The sequence below is a fragment of the Chelonoidis abingdonii genome, chromosome 1, assembly GCF_003597395.2.
Source record: "Chelonoidis abingdonii isolate Lonesome George chromosome 1, CheloAbing_2.0, whole genome shotgun sequence".
Lineage (NCBI taxonomy): Eukaryota > Metazoa > Chordata > Testudines > Testudinidae > Chelonoidis > Chelonoidis abingdonii.
Window position 1 is genome coordinate 144500065 of NC_133769.1, and position 21188 is coordinate 144521252.

At 48.6% G+C, this 21188-nt stretch overlaps 1 protein-coding gene across 1 annotated transcript in view; it reads right to left on the reverse strand.

Annotated features, from left to right (window-relative positions):
- Window positions 1-7261: 7261 nt before the first annotated feature.
- Window positions 7262-21188, reverse strand: part of LOC116827871 (alpha-2-macroglobulin-like) — a 57416-nt gene continuing 43489 nt past the window's right edge. Inside the window, 7 exon segments of the mRNA XM_075066933.1 lie at window positions 7262-7314; window positions 8260-8362; window positions 8813-8881; window positions 12097-12187; window positions 18082-18209; window positions 18512-18730; window positions 19742-19965. Coding sequence (XP_074923034.1) covers window positions 7262-7314; window positions 8260-8362; window positions 8813-8881; window positions 12097-12187; window positions 18082-18209; window positions 18512-18730; window positions 19742-19965 — 887 coding nt within the window.

Below are 21188 nucleotides of genomic sequence, written 5' to 3' on the forward strand. Positions count from 1 at the left end.
CAGGCAGGAGTCCAAAGGGCGAAGGAAAAACAGCAGCGGCAGGTGGTGAGAGGGGGCAACGATGTAGGTGGGCGAAAGGGAACACAGATCTGGCCGGGGGCAGGTCCCCGCCACACCCCGGGTGTCCCAACAGGACTCAGTCCAAACCCCACCACAAAAGCGTCACAGGTTGAAAAAAAGATCAGTTCAGGAATACCCCTCCACATGGTCTTCACGTTGTCTTGGAGCAGCAGCGGTCTCCTCCTCCTCCTTCACTCCTCTTGGGCTACAACAGCTCGCCAGCAGCGTGCCACAGGCAGCACCAGACAGCTCCAGTTGGTGGTGGTCTGTCTCCAGGCACGGGGGGACCCCGCTTCAGAAGGTGTCCCGCAACAAGAGCTGGGGGGTCCCTCACACCCCCCCTTCTCTGGGAAGCACGCCAAGCAAAACCCACCCCTCCCTCAAGGGCTTGTAGGTGGAAGTTAACAGCAGAACCAAGGAGGGGGGGGGAAATCTACTAGCCAGCCACGCAAAGCTGATAGCAAGAGATGTGGGTGGTGTTCGTCTAGCCAGCCGAGGGAGCAACAGAAGCAGGAAACAGCTGTACGGCACGTAGCGCCGCAACCAAGCAAGCAGCAGCAAGCAGAGGCCCAGACGCGCCAGCAGGAACAGCAACAGCAGCAGCAGCCCGGCTCCCTCTTTCTCCACAGCAGGCGGTTGAAGGGACGAGGAGCTACTCCTGGCCCCAGGAGAGCCGGGTCTTCCCTCACAAGGTATGTTAGCCCAGGCTAAAAAATCCCTAGGACCCTGGTTTATCCAAATGGCAGTTTGCTCAGGTAATCAACGGCACCTGAGAGCCAATAAGGATCTTTCTTAGAAGGCAGTCGAGATAGCTACTTTTAATTGAACCCTGCAGCCAATCAAAGAGAGCTAATCAAGGGCACCTGGCTTTAAAAGGAGCCACTCCAGTCAGGCAAGGAGGGCCAGAGCGAGAAGGGTGTGTGTTGATGAGCTGGAGCCAAGAAGTAAGGAGCTGAGACTGAGAGAGTATACTGCTGGAGGCTGAGCGAGCGGACAAGCTTTGTCAGACACCAGGAGGAAGGTCCTGTGGTGAGATAAGAACGGTGTTTTGGAGGAGGCCTGGGGAAGTAGCCCAGGGAGTTGTAGGCTGGCATGCGCTGTTCATGAGGCACTATAGACAGCTGTGGTCCACAGGGCCTGGGTGTGGAACCTGGAGCTAGCGGGTGGCTGGTGTTCCCCCGAACCTCCAATTCCTGATCAGACACAGGAGGAGGCTGACCAGACTTGTGGGTTCCACAAAGGAAATTTTACTGAGGTGAACAAATTTGCCAATAAGCGCAGGACCCACCAAGGTGGAGGAGGAACTTTGTCACACAGGAAAGGCATGACAGAAGGCGTGATGCCAATGGCTCAAAAGGAGGGCCTGTAAGTCTTGTCAGGACCAGGTTTAAGTCCCATGGGGGGAATGGATTCCCGGATCTGTGGGTATAGCTTTTCTAAGCCCTTGAGGAAGCAAATGGACACTTTGTGCAAAAAGACTGACTGACCAGCTACCGGATGGTGGAAAGTTGAGATGGCTGCTAGGTGTACTTTAGTAGATGAAATAGCTAGGCCTTGCTGTTTTAGATGAAGTAGATATGTTTGCACAGTCTGGAGAGGTGACCTAGCGGGTGAGAGGCCTTGATGGGACGACTAAATAGAGAAACGCTTCCACTTGATGAGGTAAGTAGCTCTAGAAGATGGTTTTCTGCTGCCTAGCAAAACTGGGCAGACTTGCTATGAACAGGCTAGCTCCACAAGATTTAACCATGGGACTACCACATAGTCAAGTGGAGGGTTTTGAGGTTTGGGTGGAACATTCAGCTGTGATCTTGTGAGATCAGGTCGAGGAGGAGGCAGAGAGTGGCACTGGGGTTGCTGCTGACAGGTCATGTCAGTGACATTATCATGACAGTGCTGGCATGGCCAGGGAGGAGCTATAAGAATAACCCTCACTCTGTCCTGCTTGACCTTCAGTAAGATCTTGTGCATCAGAGGAAGGGGGAGGGGGAGGCATTGTCTGAGGGAGCAAAAAGACATCTGTGAGAGAGCTCTGGCTCTGGCCGCACAGGGAGCAAAACTGACAACATTTCCTGTTCTGCCTGGTTGCGAACAGGTCTATGAGGGGAGTTGTTCGCCACTGGAAAATGGTGCTTGCTATGTAGGAGCAAAAGGACCTCTTGTGGTGAGAGGAGAAAGACCTGCTGAGGTGATCTGCCTTCTGGGCTCCTGGAAGGTGAGAAGCTTTGAGGTGGATCAAATGCTTCATGCAGAACTCCCACAAGCAAATGGCCTCTTCACACAGGGGGGGAAGGGCCGCCCTCTCTGCCTGTTGAAAGGACTGAAACACAATTGTGACATTGCACACCATAATGTTTTATGGAAATATGCTTATGAGTGTAAATATTATATAACTGGAATATGCTTCATGCAAAAGGTCTCTTGTAAGGTATCATTACAAAGGTTATAACCTACTGAATACATTCCACTTATTTGTATGCGTGTATCATCCTTGCATCTGAAGCTAGAAATATGAAGTATAATCTGAGGTCCTATTGTAATTATGCAAAGTGTGGGCCATTAATGGTGGTTTAGACTGTTGATGACTCCCTTTGACTAGGACAATTGGTTGTAAATGGTTTATTTACCTCCAAGCCTTCCTGTATATGTGCAGCCCACCCCTGGAAGAATGGAGTGGGTCTCACAGGACATGTGAACATGTCACCTGATACTGGTATCCATCTTAAACCTGGTGCTTTTCCATTTAGAAGAAGGAGTGGGGACCCAGAGAATGAAGGATTTCCGCCTTGTGCCGAAGCTATAAAAGTGGGGTGGAGTGGGATAAAGGGGTTCCAGTCATGACAACCCCTGCTTACCACCTAAGATGTCTGCTGGAACTAACAAGGACTGTACCAGGGGAAAGGATTGGGCCCAGACAAGGAAGGAGTCTACTCTGTGAAAGAAGCTTATTGGAACATCTCTGAGAGTGAGATTTTTACCTGTAATCAGTTTCTTAATGTATTAGGCTTAGATCTGAGTGTTTAGCTGTATTTTGCTGGGTGACTTACTTTGTTCTGTCTGTTATTACTTGGAATCACTTAAATGCTACTTTTTTTATACTTAATAAAATCACTTTTATTTATTGATAAACCCAGAGTAAGTGATTAATACCTGGGGAAGCAAACAACTGTGTATGTCTCTCTGTCAGTGTTGTAGAGGGTAGACAATTTACGAGTTTACCCTGTATAAGCTTTGTGAACAGTAAAAGGGATTTATTTGGGGTTTGGATCTCATTGGGAGTTGGGTGTCTAGGTGCTGGAGATAGGAGACCTAATGAGCAGTTTTTGGTGGAAGGCTGCAGCTTTGGGGGCGTGGACCAGACCTGGGTTTGTGTTGCAGCAGACTAGCGTGTCTGGCTCAATAAGGCAGGGTTCTGGAGTCCCAAGCTGGCAGGGAAAAACGGTCTCAGTGGTAATCTCAGCACATCAGATGACTATCCCAAGAGACTCTCTGTGACGAACAAGGTCTTGTCATTTCTGAATCAACATTTTGGGGAACTTTTCATTTTTTGAAAAATTTATGTCCAATTTTCATCCCCTTTGGCTCAGCTCTAATTTAAACATAATTTAATTTGTAGCCAGAGTCAGCACAGGTGCACTAAGATTTACTGGGGCTCTAGGCCCAAAGAATATTACCCCCCCCCCCACTCCCCTATGGTGAATGAGGATTAATTATTTGGCTTTTATAAAGCAGCTTGAAGTTTAACAACACCAAATATAAGCTACATATTTATTATAAAAATACTAGACTGTAAGCTACTCAGGACGAGAGCCCTGTCTCTCTACATGTGAAAGAATAAAACACTAATATAAAATAGCATAGAAATAAATATGAATGAAAACAAGTTGTTCAACACACCTAAAATGTGGATATCTTTAAAGTTGTCATTTTGTCAATAAATTGTATGGTTTTGAATTAATAACCCTGCTGCTACTTGGGACAGTAGTTTTGGAGTCTGTAGTTTCAGGTGAGTGAGTGTGGACAGCTGTAGGGGTCTGTACACTTAAGACAGTATTATGCCAGAGAACTCTGCCTAAGTGCCAAATATTGTAATAGCTGAGACATGAAGTTTTTTATTAAAACAATATCTATCATAAGTGTTGGAGATTGGCAGTCAGGACTCTTGAGTTTTCTAACTAGCAATGATGCTTGAGTCACTTTGTGCATGACTGTAGGCAAGTCACTTAACCTTTGGGTGTTTCAGTATATCCATGTGTAAAATGGGGGGAAGGAGAGGCACCGTGTGGCGGGGCAGCTCCATGCAGGAGGGAAGGGGAGGAAGGAGAGGGGCTGGGGAGCAGCTCTGCACAGAAGTGGGGGAAGGAGAGCATCTGTGGGAGCAGCTCCATGAGGGGGAAGGGGGACATGTTATGCATGGGGGGGAAGGGAGGGCTGGTGTGTGTGAGAGAGGGAGAGAGAGGGGGAGGGGAGGGGAGGGGCTGGGGGGCAGCTCTGTGGGACGGAGAGGGCCTGGGCTGGGCATCTCTGCACCATGGGAGCATGGCTCAGCGCTCACCCTACCACAGCTCCTGCATCTATCGAGCTGGTCCGGGGGGCAGGAGAGGAGGAGCGGGAGGGTTCTGGCCTGAGGTAGCGTTGCCAACTGTTTAATCACACAAACCCAAACTCTTGCCCTACCCCTGCCCAGAGGCCCCATCCACCACTCACTCCATCTGCGCTCCCTCCATCGCTTGCTCACCCCCCACTCACTTTCACTGGGCTCGGGCAGGGAGCTGGGGTGTAAGACAGGGTGCAGGCTCTGCGCTGGGGGGCAGTGTGGGATGGGGCTCCAGGCTGAGCCTGGGGCACGGGGTTGGTTGCAGGAGGGGACATGGGGTACGGGCTCCAGGCAGGAGTTGGGGTGAAGGCAGGGGCTCAGGTCTGTGGCAGGGGATTGGGGTGCAGGAGGGGGTGAGGGATGTGGGTGGGCGGCTCATACCTTGGGCACTCCCAGAAGTGACCTGCATGTCCAGGTCTTAGGCTAAGGGGCAGCCAGGCAGCTCTGCGTTGCTGCCCCTGTCTGCAGGCACTGGCCCTGCAGCTCCCATTGGCTGTGATTCCCAGCCAATGGGAGCTTCAGAGTCAGCGCTCAGGGTAGGGGCAACATGCAGAGCCCCAATGGCTGCCCCATGCCTAGGAGCCAGTGTGATGTGCCAGTCACTTCTGGAAACCACGGGGAGCCAGGGACAGTAGGGAGCCTGCCTTAGCCCCACGGCACCACTGACCGGAGTTTTAGCGGCCTATTAAAATCTCCGGGATTAGTTTCAGAAGCCACCGGGAGATCGATTCCAATTCCAGGAGACTCACGGCCAATTTGTGAGGGTTGGCAACCCTAGCCTGTGGGGGAACCTCCCTATGGCCAGGGCCCGTAGGCACAGGTCCCACAGACCCATAGGTGATCCACCACTGTAGTGTAGACAGGCCCATTAGGGCATGAATAATGGGGCCCCCACAGCAGGAGACAAAGACGTAAAATAAGGTGAAAAGCTGGAGAACTAGATGCAAGGATTTCTTTATGCAGAGAAAGGGCTGAATAAAGTGACCTATGAAGGTATTTTGAAATACCTAAATACACATAGTTTGGCTAAATAATGAATAACTGGAAGACACAATAATTCACTACATGCATTTAAAGGGAGATTCTTTAGGGGACTTGGACAGGTAAAATTATTAGTAAATGGGCTGAAACCGAGAAAAGGGAGTGTTTCAGGAAACATTTTCTAACTGCGAAGGGGCTCTCAGACTGTGGAGTAGTTTCCCGAAGGGAAGGGTGTTGGAAGTCTCATTAGCTGAGGCGCTTACAACTAGTATTATATAAATCCCTGGAACATGCCATTCAATTCTAGGACAAGTATCAGAGGGGTAGCCGTGTTAGTCTGGATCTGTAAAAGCAGCAGAGAATCCTGTGGCACCTTATAGACTAACGCTCCAAAACTTCTGTTAGTCTATAAGGTGCCACAGGATTCTCTGCTGCTTTTATAATTCTAGGACAAAGCACTTGTCACAATGCTACACGCTGCAGCCAGTTGGCACTGCATGGAAGCAGCAGGGATGCTTACAGACTGGTATTCCAAATCCCCAAGTCTCGACCACTTCATCCAAAGGAAACCCCCTTACATGTTAGCTGTATCAGGCCCCAGCACACAACTGAGTATTTCTGTTTCCAACCTGTAGCAGGCAGGGAGCATCTACAGTCCCACAGTTCATGTTCACAAGTAAGGAACAATCCCGCACTAGTTGCTAGCTGGAAAAGGTAAGTGCTTTTGGACACAATGGTGCTTAGCAGATCTTCTCCCACAGACCCTTTCCCCTATTCTGGCTGTGGAGGTCAGAGCCCTAGCTGGATGGGACACACCTTGGCCTGAGAAGTCCCGGGTGAAGCTGTGATCTGGGGCTGAACGGGGATAAGGGGGTTGGGAACAGAAAGGCCTGGAGCCATTGGTCAGGTTGGTGAATTCATTTATTTGTAATGTTTGTTTCCCAATTCTTGCTGCTGTTTTCTGTCTGTTGCTCCATCCATCCACCTCAGCCTGCACAGGGGCTAAGCAGGTGGGACGTGGGAGGCTCGGAACACGACTCCATCCCTCACACATTGCTCTGCTGAGCTCCCACTGTGAGGGGGAAAGGATCGGGAATGGGAGGGGTTTAGAGAAGAAAATTGCCACTCCTCCCCTAGGCCTGGGCACACATCCAGGGCTGGGCACGGCTCCTCTGCTGCAGGGAGCCTAGCCTAGCCCTGCCCTGCCCTGCCCGGGCCCCAGGGAGGAGATTCCATGGCCCTGATCTCTCCCCACCAGGGATAGGACCTTGCCACATCTGCCTCCACACAGAGCATCTCATAACACTGGGGAGTCGCAGCACAGGCTGTGTCAGCCTAGGGTCTGGCTGGAACCATCCCTGCTGTGTCTGACACTGCAAAGCGGGCATGTGGCAGGGAGGCAGCCCAGTTGGGATTCACCTGGGGTCATAGGATACTCGGTGCCATAGACATGCTGAGGCTCAGCTCAGACATTTGCTTTGAGAGTGAGGTGCTGATCTGAGGAGCATGTTCTCTCCTCGCCCCTTTGTTCCTATGGGACCCAGCACACAATGGAGTTGAGTTCTCGCAGGGGGAAGTAGGTATGGGAGTGCTGTGAGCAGGACGAGGGGAGGAAATGGCTCTTCATACGCTACCTTTGCTGCAGGGGGCACTGTACTCAGTGATGGCAAATTCATCTGGAAGACACAAGGGAAGGGAGATGTGTAAGACCCAATCAGGGCTGTGTAAGACCCAATGAGGACTCCTTGCACTTTCACCAGGCCCTGTGGCAGAGAGCTGGCACCGCATCAGAGATCTCAAGCAGGAGAGGAGGGAGCAATGTCTCCAGGGGCACTGGGGAAGCTCAGCCGGGCTCCATGGGAGGAAGGCAAAGGTTACCCCAAGGCTACAGCACAACAGGTATCTCCAGCAGGGCTGTGTCAGGTGCCCTATGTCCGTTTGCACCTCGTCTGACACATGACCGCTGGGGTTGCCGCTGGGCTCTGGTTTTGTCACCTGATGTCCTAGCTGGGGAGGTGGAGGAGCAAATGTGCCTCCCCCAGGTCACACCCAGAGCTGGGATCTCAGGGCAGGATCTGAACCCAGGACCCTCCCAGGTCCTTTTGGCTCTAACCCACCTGGGTTGGCACCTTCCCTCTACCGTGTGGGAGGGGGCTGGGGCTCATGGTGCGAGCATGAGGCCAGTGGAATATGATCCCTCGCCCATAATCCCAGTGTGCCCCACATTCTCATCTGGGAGAGGGGTGACACTGCTAAGATGGGCCTGTTGTGTCCAGAGATGAGAGGGGGACTCTGTCTGTGTGGGGCAAACCAGTGTCAGGGATGGTGCGGCAGGGCCGTTCGGGTTGGAAGCAGGAGGACAAGGGAATGGGGTTTGCCTTTGAACCTCCATAGGCAGTCGCTGAGCAGGCAGCGCTGGTGTGAGGTTCCCAGCTCAGCCCCAGGCCTGTCCCCACCCTCAGGAGGCAGTACGGGGGTGGGGAGGTGGATCATCGAGAGAACGAGGCCAAACACAATCCCGAGCCCAGCGGGTCCCCCTGTGGCTCTGATTGTGGCCTCTCCCCTCCCTGTGACAGGCTCATGGGAGCTAACGTTCTCCTCAGCCCTGCCCCCACACGCACCTGTCTCGTAGTAATCATAGACTTTCACTACCGCCGGCTTCAGGTTCCGTACGGGGAAGTCCTGCTCCACCGCGAAGGAGAAGCTCTGAGTCACATTGCTCACCTGGGGTTAGAGGGAAAACAGATGAGACTCAGGAGGCAACTCTGAGCCACCTCACCCTCTCCTTCCCCATCTACCCCGTGTCCCCCCATTGTTCCCCCATCATGATCCTGTAGGTCCAGCATCTGCCCCCCTTGGCTGCAGGGCCTGGCATAGATTCAGGCTCTGAGGTAGAAGGGAGAAGCCCTGCCATCTTGATCCCCCTCCACCAGATACAAGTGGCTCTCTCTGGTACCCATAGGCTGTGAGGAGAACAAGGTCCCAGCTCTATGTGTTGGGAGGAACAGGAAGAGCTGCACAGAAATGCTGGGGAGCAGCAGCAGCAGCTGCGCAGGAATACATGGGTTTGTTTTCCCCGGCCAACGCCTGAGAGATCCCCGCTCAGTGCCTCTATCAAAGGTATGTCAGGGAGTGACTCTCCCTGGCCCATCCTGGCTCCCTGTGAGCGCTCACCTGTTCTATGTACAGCAGCACGTGGTTGGTGCTCAGTTCTGTGTGATGGATGTGGTGATGTCCTTCCAGCTGCCAGCGGCCAAGGGAGAGAAGCAGGATGTTACTGAACCCCTTCAAATCACCCCAGAACCCTAAGGAATGGGATGCTGAAGCAATCCCAGAACTGTTAGCAATTATCTTTGAGATCTCTTGAGGATGGGTGATTTCCCAGGGGATTGGAGGCAGGGAAACAGAGTATCTTTCTTTAAAAAGTGGACCCAGGAATTCACAGACCAGTCAGACTAACATTCATACCTGGAAAGATAGCCAAAGAAATTATTAAACAGTCAGCTTGTAAGGCCCTAAAATGTAACAGGATTACAAGATAAATCCAGCATGGATTTGTCAAGAACAAATCATGCCAAACCAACCTCACTTTCTTCTCTGAGAGAGTTACTGGACTAGTGGATAGTGGGGGCGGGGAGGGAGAGGAAAGCAGTAGTCACCATATATCTTGATTTTAATAAGGCTTCTGACATAGTCTCATCTGACATTCTCATAAGGAAATCAGAGAAATGTGTCCTAAAAGGAATTATTATAAGCTGGATGTACAAGTGGTTGAAAGACTGTACTCAAAGGGCAGTCATCCACGGTTTGCTGTTAGACTGCTAAGGTGCATCTAGTAGGGTCCTTCAGTGGTCAGTCCTGGGTCTGGTACTATTCAACATGATCATTAATCACTTGGATAATAGAGTGGAGAACATGCCTCTAAAATTTGTGCATGAAACCAGCTGGGAGGGGCTGTAAGCACTTTGGACAGGATTAGAATTTAAAACCACCTTGCCAGATTAAAGAATTGGTCCAAAAACAAGAAGATGAAATTCAGTAAAGACAAGTACAAAATACTACACTTGGGAAGTAAAAATAAAATGCTCAACTAGAAAATGAGGAATAAATGGCTGGGGGTAGTTCTGCTGAAAAGTGTTTGTGGGTTAGAGAGGATCTCAAATTTAATATAAGTCAGCAATGTGATGCAGTTGTGAAAAAGGCTAATATCATTCTGGGGTATATTAACAGGAGTGTCATATGTAAGACATGGCATGTAATTATACCACCCTACTTGGCATTGGTGAGGCCTCAGCTGGAATACTGTGTCCACTTCTGGGCACCACACTTCAGCAAAGGTGTGGATAAATTAGAGAGAGAACAGCAACAAAAATGATAAAAAATGTAGAAGACCTGACCTATGTGGAAAGGTAAAAACTCTGGGCATGGCTAGTCTTGAGAGAAGAAGGCGGAAGAAGGACCTGATAACATATTTGAATACTCTAAAGGGTTGTTATAAAGAGGATGGTGATCAATTGCTCTCCATGTCCACTGAAGGTAAGACAAGAAGTAATGGGCTTAATCTGCAGCAACGGAGAGTTAGAAAATTTGTCCTAAATCTAACCTAACTGTAATGGCAATTAAGCTCTGGCACAGGCTTCTAGGGGAGGCTGTGATTTCCCATCACTGGACATTTTTAAGGACAGGTTAGACAGACACCTGTCAGGGAAGAGCTAGGTTTACACGGTCCTGCTTCCTCACAGGCGGCTGAAACTTCCTCACAGGATGTCCTCTTGTGGTCCCTCCCATTCCTACAGTAGAGTCCTGCATGGGACTATTTTTTAATCCTGCTCCCACCCGCTCCTGCTATTATGGCAATGGGTCCTGCGGGATCCCAATCCCACTGCAGAGCTCTACACTAGTCCCACACAGGGCTCTAGCCTATAGCTCTGTGGTTCTTTGCTGGTGCCATAGGCACTGACTCTGTGGGTGCTCTGGGGCTGGAGAACCCACGGAAAAAAAAGTGGGTGCTCAGCACCCAGTGGTGGCCCACTGATCAGCTCCTCTCCCTCTCCTTTAGCATCTCCTGCCCACCAGTGGTCAGCTGTTCAGTGGTGTGCAGGAGGCTCTGGGGGGGAGTGAGTGGTGTGCAGGGGCAGAAAGAGGCAGAGGAAGGGCAGGGTGTGCTTGGGGAAGGGGGTGGAACAGGGCAGGAAGAGGCAGGGCGGGGGCAGTTCTCGGGGAAAAGTGGCATGTATAAGCAGGGCCTGGGGCACAGCAGGGGTCAAGTGCCCTCAGTGAAGCCAGCAAGTTGGGGCCTCTGGCTGCTGCTTTAAAGGAAGAGGCAAAATCTGTACTATGGCCCCAGGGATAGTGCGTAATGCAGGCTGGGAGAGGCTAAGCCTCCCCAAACCTCCACTAATGTGCCCAGCCGCAGCCCCGGGGCTGGGCCACACCAGGGCTCTGAGCTCCTCCAGAGCCAGGGATTGGGACTGCTTGGCCAGGCCAGCTGGGATTCCTCTGTCTGCGGTGGGGGGCTCAGGGCTCTCCTGGCACCAGTGGGTGAGAGTGTGGGGGTATGGGGGTGGGGCCTCAGGCAGAAGGAGCAGGGCAGGGGTGTGGCCTCAAGTGAGGGGTTCCTCGAAGTGGGGGTTTCGTGCACCGTCTATGTATGGCCTCACCCACCTGGTGGACTGAGATGTGAAGTATCACAGTTTGAGACCTGTGGGGCTAGGCCACAATCAAGTGCAGCATCAGTGCAGTGTCTGACCCATCCCCTGAGGGAAAGGCTGGGGCTGTGGGCAGGTTTGGAGCTCTCAGCACTGCCTCCCCTGTGCTGCTCACAGGCATCATTAGTCTGATGCCATCACACCTCAGGACCCCTCAAGGCACAGCTCCGAGTGTCTGAGTCTCCCTGAGGAGATGCAGGGCTCAGTGTGGGCTCAGGAGTTGCAGTGTGTGTGTGTGTGTGTTAAAGCTGGGGGAGAAAAGAGGGATGCAGGGAGTTGGGGGCTCATCACTTTCTCTCCCAAGCACCTCGCAAGCCCAGCCTGACTTCCCCTTACAGGAGCACTGCCCCCTCCAGGGGAGACTGTGAGGTGCCTCCAGCTGGGCCTGCTCCCCTCATGTGTAATAATTTATCAGGGAGTCTCTGAGTGGGCGCTCAGGGGGATGGGATGGGATGGGATGGGATGGGATGGGGAAAGAGTGGGGAATCATGGGAGGGTCAGAAAGAAGAGATGGGGTCAGAGAGACAGGAGACAAGTGGGGACCTGACCCTGGACAAGGGACTAGGGAGGGGCCCGGTTGCACAGGTAAAATGAGGGGTTGAGGTCTGGAGCTGACCTGGGGCCAGAGTGGGATTGGAGGGCCCTAGATGCACAATGGGTGAGCCTGGGGTTGTGGGGAACTGGACTCCACTGGCTTGTGGGGCAGATACCCCTGGGGGGCTGTGATCCATACATAGAACAGGCCATTACCATCTTCACTGATGACTTCACAGGGATGAATCCTGACAGCATCTTAACGTCAACGATGACCATGTTGGAGACGGGGCGTTTCCCTGTGTAGCTGAGAGACCAAGCAGGAAATGAAACAAGGTTTAATATATCTCAGCACAGAGCTGATGCACCTCAACCCTGACCTGCAGCACCTCTCATCCTGCCTGGCTCCTGCTAGTTCAGTCCTGGTCCTTGGCTCCCTGAGCTGCCAATAGCTGCCATTCCTGCCCTCAGCCTAGTGCCGCTGCTATCCCATTCCTGGGCTCCCCACAGAGCTCTGCCAGTGCCCCTCAGTCCTGCCCTTAGAGCAGTGGAAGTTTGTTGAAAGTCCCTGAAACAAGACGGCATCTTTTCCAATGAGGGGATTAGTTAAATTACTCCTATCGTTGGTAGAAGGAGACGGAAGGAACAACTTAAATCAGGATTTAAATCACTTGGTTTTTTACAATTATTGACTTAAAATGGGTTGAGGGATTGTAGAACCAATGTAAATATTGGTACTAATTTTGACTGCAGTTTGTGATGAATTAAGTTATAAAGACTCGTGTTTCTAAATGCCACTACGGCTAGAGGATCCTATTTGAATTTGACAGAACTTTTAGACAGAAAAACAAAATACTGGAAGTGAAGGTGCTGTTTCTGCAAACTGTTTAGCAGGTACGGTAGGGGACATATAGAACAGGCCTGTTTTGAATGATTAATAACTAGTGATTCCTTTCAGCCCTCTAAAATGAGAAAAGCTATCAACCTCTATTTATCCCAAAATAGGATGCACTTAGGAATAAAATGGTTCACATCAGGTGAGACCCTTTGTCTGTGGACCCACAGTTCAGCCAAGGTCAGGAGTTGCTCTCCCCAAGAAGAGAAACTAAAATGGCTAATGAGAGTATTGTTAATCACCTAAAAAAGAATCTCTCATTATTTGCATATGGACAAAACCTTTTTCTCCCTCCTAATCTAGCTAAAAAGAACTCCAAGTTATGAAGAAAGGGTCAGTCCCTGCTTTCCTATGCAAAGTGGCCCACTGCACATTGAGTGGATCAAGAGATGGGTGGGGAAGCTGCAAGCTAAACAAACCAGAAGTGTGGCTACAAGACTGAAGGTCAAACTGCCCGTTTCCCCAAGAAATCCAAACCATAATCTTGCACCCCAAATTAGAAGCTGAACATTCTTCTTGCTAGTAAATACTAACCTTTTATGATTTTTGTACGTTAAACTCTGGTAATAGTTTTATATACTAACCAAAAGCCTTTTCATTTTGTGTATCTATATATTTATTGCCATATACATATCTAACCTACTGGTGAAGGGAAGATGATGGAATGGGTTCAATCGTGTATTCTGGTTTTTACCCCAGCTTCACTAATATAGCCCTGACAGCCAAGGAAGGGAAGCTCTCAAAACTACTGAAAAGTATCTATAGAAGTATGAGAGGGGTAGCCGTGTTAGTCTGGATCTGTATCATGCATCCGACGAAGTGGGTATTCACCCACAAAAGCTCATGCTCCAAAGCGTCTGTTAGTCTATAAGGTGCCACAGGACTCTTTGCTGCTTTTACAAAAGTATGTTTTCATAAACAAGGCTGAGTAATTAATAAGGGATGTTTATGATCCAATTTTGTTTTGTGATTGATAAGAGGTATTTGTTGTTACAGATGGGTTCTATAATGGATGGAATAATGACCTATTGAACATGTTTTTAACTCATTAAGAACTTTCAGTTGTTATACCTGTTAGTAATAATGATTGGATTAGAGATTCCTTTTTAGTCATCAGTCAGGTAAATGGAGGCCCATAAAAGAAATTCCATCAGTAACTAGGAAAACAGAACATATGGCAAAAATAATAATAGGAAAGTACTTTTCCTTCCAAAAAGAAGTTTATTTATCTCACACTATATAAAAGGAAAGAGGGTTGGAAAGTTAGTTTGGGAATGAACACTCTCAGCATTCCACAAGGTACAAAAGAAGGGAATATATGTGAAAGAAAAGAGTCAAATATAGTAAAAATCTTTAATGAAACAAACTATATGATAGAATCCCTGTGGATATAAATTCCGTGTTTGAATAATAAGAGTATAGCAATAGGAATATGCTACTGACCACTTGACTTGAATAGTGACCGTGAGTCACAAGAGTGAAAAGCCTGCAATTTTTTAAAAACACCATGACAGAGCCTCGAATTATATGTATATCCCAAATAAAAAACAGTAAGAGGACCGAAAAAGTGCCACTGTGACTAAACAACAGAGTGAAAGAGGTTGTTAGAGAATAAAAGGATATCTTTTAAAAACTGGAAATCAAATCGACAGAGGAAAATAGAAAAGAACAAACTATGGCAAATCAAGCGTAAAAGTAAAATTAGGGAGGCCGAAAAAAAATCTGAAGAGCAAACTAGCAAAAGGCCTAAAAACTAACAGCAATTTTTAAAAATACATCAGAAGCAGGAAACCTGACAAACATTAGTGGGGCCGCTGGACAATCAAGGTAAAGGAGCACTCAAGGAAGAAAAAGACGTTGTGGAGAAGCTAAATTAATTCTTTGCATTGCTCTTAACCGCAGAGGATGTGAGGGAGATTCTTATACTTGAACCATTTTTGTTGGGTGACAAATCTGAGGAGGTTTTGGAATTAATAGATAGATTAAGCAGCATATAGTCATCAGGACCAGATGGTATTCACTCAAGAGTTCGGCAGGAACTCAAATAGGAAATTGCAGAACTACTAACTGTGGTATGTAACCTATTGCTTAAGTCAGTCTCTGTAGCAGATGAATAGCGGCTAGCTAAAGTAACGCAAATTTTTAAAAAAGGCTCCATTGACGATCCTGGCAATTACAGGTTGATGATTAATTTCAGTATCAGGTAAATAGGTAGAAACTATAGTAAAGAACAGACTTATCAGAACTAGATGAACACAATTTGTTGGGGAAGAGTCAACATGGCTTTTACAAAGGGAAATCATGTCTCATCAATCCAGTAGAATTCTTTGAGGAGGGTCAATAAGTATGTGGACAAGGGTGATTCTGATCTTGGTAGACAGACCAGTCCTCGCTTACAGACAGCCCCCCAACCTGAAGCAAATACTCACCAGCAACCACACACCACACAACAAAAACACTAACCCAGGAACCCATCCTTGCAACAAAGCCCGTTGCCAACTCTGTCCCCATATCTATTCAGGGAACACCATCACAGGACCACCTAATCATATCAGCCACACTATCAGACGCTCGTTCACCTGCACATCTAACAATGTGATATATGCCATCATGTGCCAGCAATGCCCCTCTGCCATGTACATTGGCCAAACTGGACAATCTCTACATAAAAGAATAAATGGACACAAATCAGACATCAAGAATTATAACATTTAAAAACCAGTCAGAGAACACTTCAGCCTCCTTGGTCACTCTATTACAGACCTAAAAGCAATTATTCAACAAAAAAACTTCAAAAACAGACTCTAATGAGAAACTGCAGAACTGGAATTAATTTGCAAAATGGATACCATTAAATTAGGCCTGAATAAAGATGGGGCATGGATGAGTAAACAGTGGGGCAGCAAGCTTTTCAGATAATACAAAATTATTCAAGATAGTTAAGTCCAAGGCTGACTGTGAAGAGTTACAAAGGGATCTCACAAAACTGGGTGACTGGGCAAAAAAATGGCAGATGGAAACTCAATGTTGATAAATGCAAAGTAATGCACATTGGAAGACATAATCCCAACTAACATATAAAATGATGGCATCTAAATTAGCAGTTACCACTCAAGAAAAAGATCTTGGAGTCACTGAAAAAAAAATCTGCTCAGTGTAGCATCCTTCAGAAAAGCTAACAGAATGTTAGGAATGGGATAGATATTAAGACAGAAAACATAATGCCACTGTACAAATCCATTTTATGCCACATCTTAAATACTGTATGCAGTTCTGGTTGCCCAATCTCAAAGAAGATATATTAGAAAAAATACAGAGAAAGGCCACAAAAATTATTAAGGGTATGGAACGGCTTCCATATAAGAAAAGATTAGAAAGAATGGAAGTGTTCAGCTTAGAAAAGAGATGACTAATGAGAGGATATGACTCAGGTCTATAAAATCATGAATGGTGTGGAGAAAGTGAATAAGGAAGTGTTATTTAGCCCTTCACATAACAAAAGAACCAGGAGTTACCCAATGAATTGAATGGTCAGCAAACTTAAACAAAAGGAAGTACTTCTTCAAACAATGTGCAGTCAACCTGTGAAACTCGTTGCCAGGTGATGTTGAGAAGACCAAAAATATAACAGGGTTCAAAAAAGAATTAGATAAATTCATGGAGGATAGGTCCATTGGTGGCTGACTGCCAGAAGTTGGGCCTGGACGAAAGGCAATGGATCACTCAATAATTGCCCTGTTCTGTTCATTCCCTCTGAAGCATCTGGTACCAGCCAGTGTTGGAAAATAGGATACTGGGCTAAATGGACCTTCTTTCTGTACAGAGCAGTATTAATCTTTGGTTAAATAATCTCATTTGAGCTTGTTATTTGACAATCTTGAATCATTATTAAATTCAAACCTGCAACATTCTATATGTGGAAAATATCTCTTGTTCTAATACATAATGTGAAATGCTTATGTACAATACAAGAATGTGTGGAGTATGTCCTCTAAATTTAGAAGCTTATAAGGGATTTTTTGTTGGTTTTCATTGTAAATAATTGCTGTGGTCTAAGAGTAATAGGAATTGTCTGGCACAAGGAAGAAGAAATGTTAGAAGATATAAACCAGGGGTATAACCTGGGAAAGTGACAGAAATTGCTTAAAAGCAGGGATCCTAATTGATAGTAGGGGGTAAAAATGAAATACAGTCCTTGAAATGAATCAAACTTAAACGGCCTCCAATAAGAAAAGAACTGAAGAAATTTGTTATACACAAATGCCATGTACTGGATACTAATGGAAGCAGCAAGCAAACTGAAAGAACAGGAATAAGAGGATGCCCCTTACCCTCTTAGGAGCCCTGAAACTAGGATATATAAACTGTATTTTTTGTAAAAAATTCTCCCTTAGCGGCATAAAATCTCTGTCACTTCAGATCCAAACTGGTTTCGTGTTAACACTAGGAAATTATTTCAATACACTAGCTAAGTCATTGTGAGCTTTTTGATACTCACTTTCAAAAATAGGAGCTTAAAGTTAGGTCTGGTCTACACTACAGACCTACACCTATGTCACTCTAGGGTGTGAAAAATCACAATCCAAGTGATGTAGTTATACGGATCTAAACCCCCATGTGGACAAAGCTAGGCTGGTGAGAAAGCTTCCCCTGTCAACATAGTTAGTGCCTCTCGGGGAGGTGGAATAACTACGCCGATGGGAGAACTCTCTGTTGTTGGTGTAGAGAGACTTCATTTAAGTGCTACTGCAGTGTTTTAAGTGTAGACTTGTCCTTAGGCTCTGAAGCCCATCTTTTGGTGTCTAAGGGTGGGTATTGTAAAAGCACTGAAATGATTTAGGAGCACAAGTCTGATTGAACTCAGCCTGTAAATCCTGGTGAAGGAGAATGGCTGGGTCAAAGCATTCAGCTCCTGCGACTGGGGTAGTTCGCTCTGTGGGAGGGTGGTGGTGATTGCAGGTACAGGACAGGCTACTGTCCGGGCAGTTTTGTGACTGAGTTTGTGTTGCTCTCACACTAAGGGTGTTACTAGGATGCTGACTTGTCTTTTTCAGCCTCAGGGAAACAAGCTCAGAACAATCACTCTAACAATTTAGCAGGAGAAAGTAAAGAGCTAGAAACACAGAAATACAAAATCTGATTGACATTGAAAAGAGCAATTGCAATTAAGAAAATATCATGGGATTTAATTTTTGGAAAAATATTGATTTGTATCAACTTTTCTGGGGGCTTCTCTCACCACTGAAATGACTCGTTCCCTCCCCTAGGGCTGCTCTGGAAGGTCCAGCCCTGTGAGGGGGAGTTACCTGATGTTTATGGCGATGTTAAAGGTCCTTTGAGCCTTGGCTCTGTCACATGTCTCAGGGACCGTGTGCACCTCCAGCGCGAACGGTGCCTCGTCCGGCTTGGGGAACACATTGTACCTCAGGCTGGTCTGAAAGAGAATACACTGTTCTCTGTGTGTCTCCATCTGTCCATCTCCTCAATCTCCTTCCCTCTGCTCAGTTTCATTCTTTCCTTTATCTCTTCTCTCTCTCTCTCCCCATTCCCCAACTCTCTCTGTCAACTCTCTCCTCCTCACATCTCTTCCCTATTTTCTCCTCCTCTCCTCCATCTCTTCCTCTCTTTTCCTTTCCTCCCTCCCCAATCCATCCCATCTTCCCATCTCCAATGGGAATGAGACAGTCTCTCCTCAGCAGCAGCCTCTCCCTCTCCACCTGCCCCAGGGCCCCTCACCTGCACATAGACACATCCTTCTCCTGTCACCCGAATGCTGTAGTCCCCTGGCACTTCTGGCAGTGCCATACGCTGGAGAAGCAGACGGTTTGTGTGATCCACCTGGAACCGGGGCTGGAAGTTCCCTGTAGATTGCAGAGTCACTGTGGATGCTTCTCCGCTCTTGGCATAGGTGGAGACTCCATATCGGGACAGTGCCTGGAGTGCCACCACTGTGTCCTGCCAGACAAGAGATGGGCCCAGGTGCCCAAGGGGACAAATGAGCCATTTGTATGGGCCCGGAGCCTTCACTCCACCAGCTTTTCCTACACAGCAGTGCCCTGATTTTCCCATTTCCACTCCCCACTCCCACAAGCCATTCACTTTCTTCCATTGGGCCCAGATCCTCAAAGGTATTTAAGCACCTTTCTCCCACTGAAAGCAGCCAAGTGTCTAAGTACCTTAGGGAACCTAGGCCTTGGTATCTCTGACACTCCACCACAGGCATCTGAGGGCAGATGCCACCACCCTTCCCTGAAGGACCAACTCAAAGGGACAGTTCAGGACCAGGTGAAATGAGAGCTGCCTGTAGCTCAGAGAGGACCCTGATGAGGCAGCCAGGAGGCTCAGTAATGGAGTATGAGCAAGTCTTTCAGCCCTGTGGGTCTCAAGCCAACCAAGGTAATAGTGGAGCATGGGGCAAATGATTGGTCATGTCTAGAGGGGTCATTCCCTGAGGTCCCAGCCTCCAAGCACCAGCATGGTCTGCACCTGCTCAAAGGGGGAGGTGGCACCTCCCATTTCATTGTCACTCAGAATGGTGCTCCCCTCCCCCCCTTTCTGGTTATGTCTGGCAGTGACTGGCTGCTGCTGCTTCTCTGGGGGGCCTCTGCTCCTGAGCTGAATTGGCCTGGCTGGATGAGGTCAGTGCTGGGGGGAGCTGGGGATGGCACTGCACTACCTTGTGAGTGCTCAGGGTGACTCTTCTGTTCTCCATACACAGCAGCATCACTTGTCCAGTCTTCTAACTCATTAGTCCTGGAGGGGCCTGTGGTATCTGATGCAGCCATACTCCATGCTGTGACTATCCCCTGATCTAAACTTAACTATACAACCAGGGGACTGCCATCCCTTCCCTCTCCCCAGGGCAGCCTCCTCCATCCCTCAGGTTGCTTGTTTGTCTCCTGCCCTCTCCTGTCTGCCTCTCCCTCCTGCCCTGGGTGTCTGAGGCTGCGGATGAGAACGGCTCACCTGAGTGGAGGAGAAGCCCCCACTGGGATTCTGCTGCTTGCTGATCCACTTTGCAATTTGAGTTGCTATTGATAGGTCGTCTTGGGATGGTGCCGGCTGCGTGGGGAGGTAAGCAAGGAGCACGTAGGACGTCATCTCCACCTCGGCAGAAGGAGCACGGGGCTGGTAGAATGGGAGCTCGGCTTTCGGCTCCTTCCCAGGCCTCTGCCAGTGAATGGAGCCATCTGCAGCGGGAGAAGGGAGTGGGAGGGCAGGAGAGAAGGAAATACAGATGCTTAGTACATGCCATTTCTAAAGGGGTTATTGACCTGCTGCTGCTGTGGGTGGGAGAACAGACCCACCCCGTGCTCGTCTGGCATATTGACATGAGACATGAAAGGATTAAATAGTCCCTCACTTGCTGGTCTATTGGATTTACACAAACCTTCTGGTATGAACACTCAGTGACTAATCAGGCTGCCACCTCTGTGCCTACGTCCCCTTTATCTTATGAAGGGACATTCCAGGAATGGACAGTAGTAGCCTTTATTGGGCTCTTTGATCCAAAAAGTGTGAGGTTGCTAAGTGGCCTCAGGTGCTCAAGGCCGAAGGGTTACAGCAGTGATGGTCGCACCCCACTACAGCAGGGTGAACAGCCCATAAGTCCTGCTCTTACCAGTACAGGCCCAGTTCTTCCTAGGATTTCCTGGGACACCAGGACCTTAATTTGGGGCCCCCTGGAATGATCTGTTTTTTCATTTTATCAGTCCAAAGATCAGGCTTCTCCTCTTCGTTTGTCTCTTGCTGTAGGGAGCAGACAACACTCTGTGCTGAACAGAGGCCATTGCTCCCATGGAACGAGTATCCAGAGTGAGGAGCAGTGCTTGGAGCGAGGAATGGAGCAGAGCCAGCTAAGATATGAGCAGAGCTGTGCTATTGCTCAGTGGGAATTGTACCATTTGGTCAGGGTTTCAGGATATGCTCACTCACAGCACTGAGATGTGTGGGGGACCCCACAGATGCATCTGTGTCACTGCAAAGTCAGGCACCAGCAGCTCTGGACCCAGCTCATGTTTTTAAAAATTTCCCTTTGTCTCTACATTAATATTTCAGCACCTTAAAAAAGAGTCACCATCAAACTGTTCCCACAGGAACTTGCCCTCTGGAAAGGAGACCCAGTTCCCAACTCTCTCCTCCCTGGTGATGACCCCTATGTCTGGGGAGCTGTAAGGCATCTCCCCCAGAGTCCTAAGATGTGCCCCCTTGATGCTTCTCTCCATGTAATGCCCCTTGGACCAAACCATCCTCTGCCTCACCTGCTGCCCCCTGAGCTGCTCTTTGTGCTGGCCCACTTCTGGGCTGCTGTAGCCACCAGAGCCTGGGGGTGGGGGTGCAGGAAGCTAGATGCCACTGAGATGCTTTCTCCCCTTGCAACAGGCTCCCTCCTCAAAATGGGTGACAGTCCTGG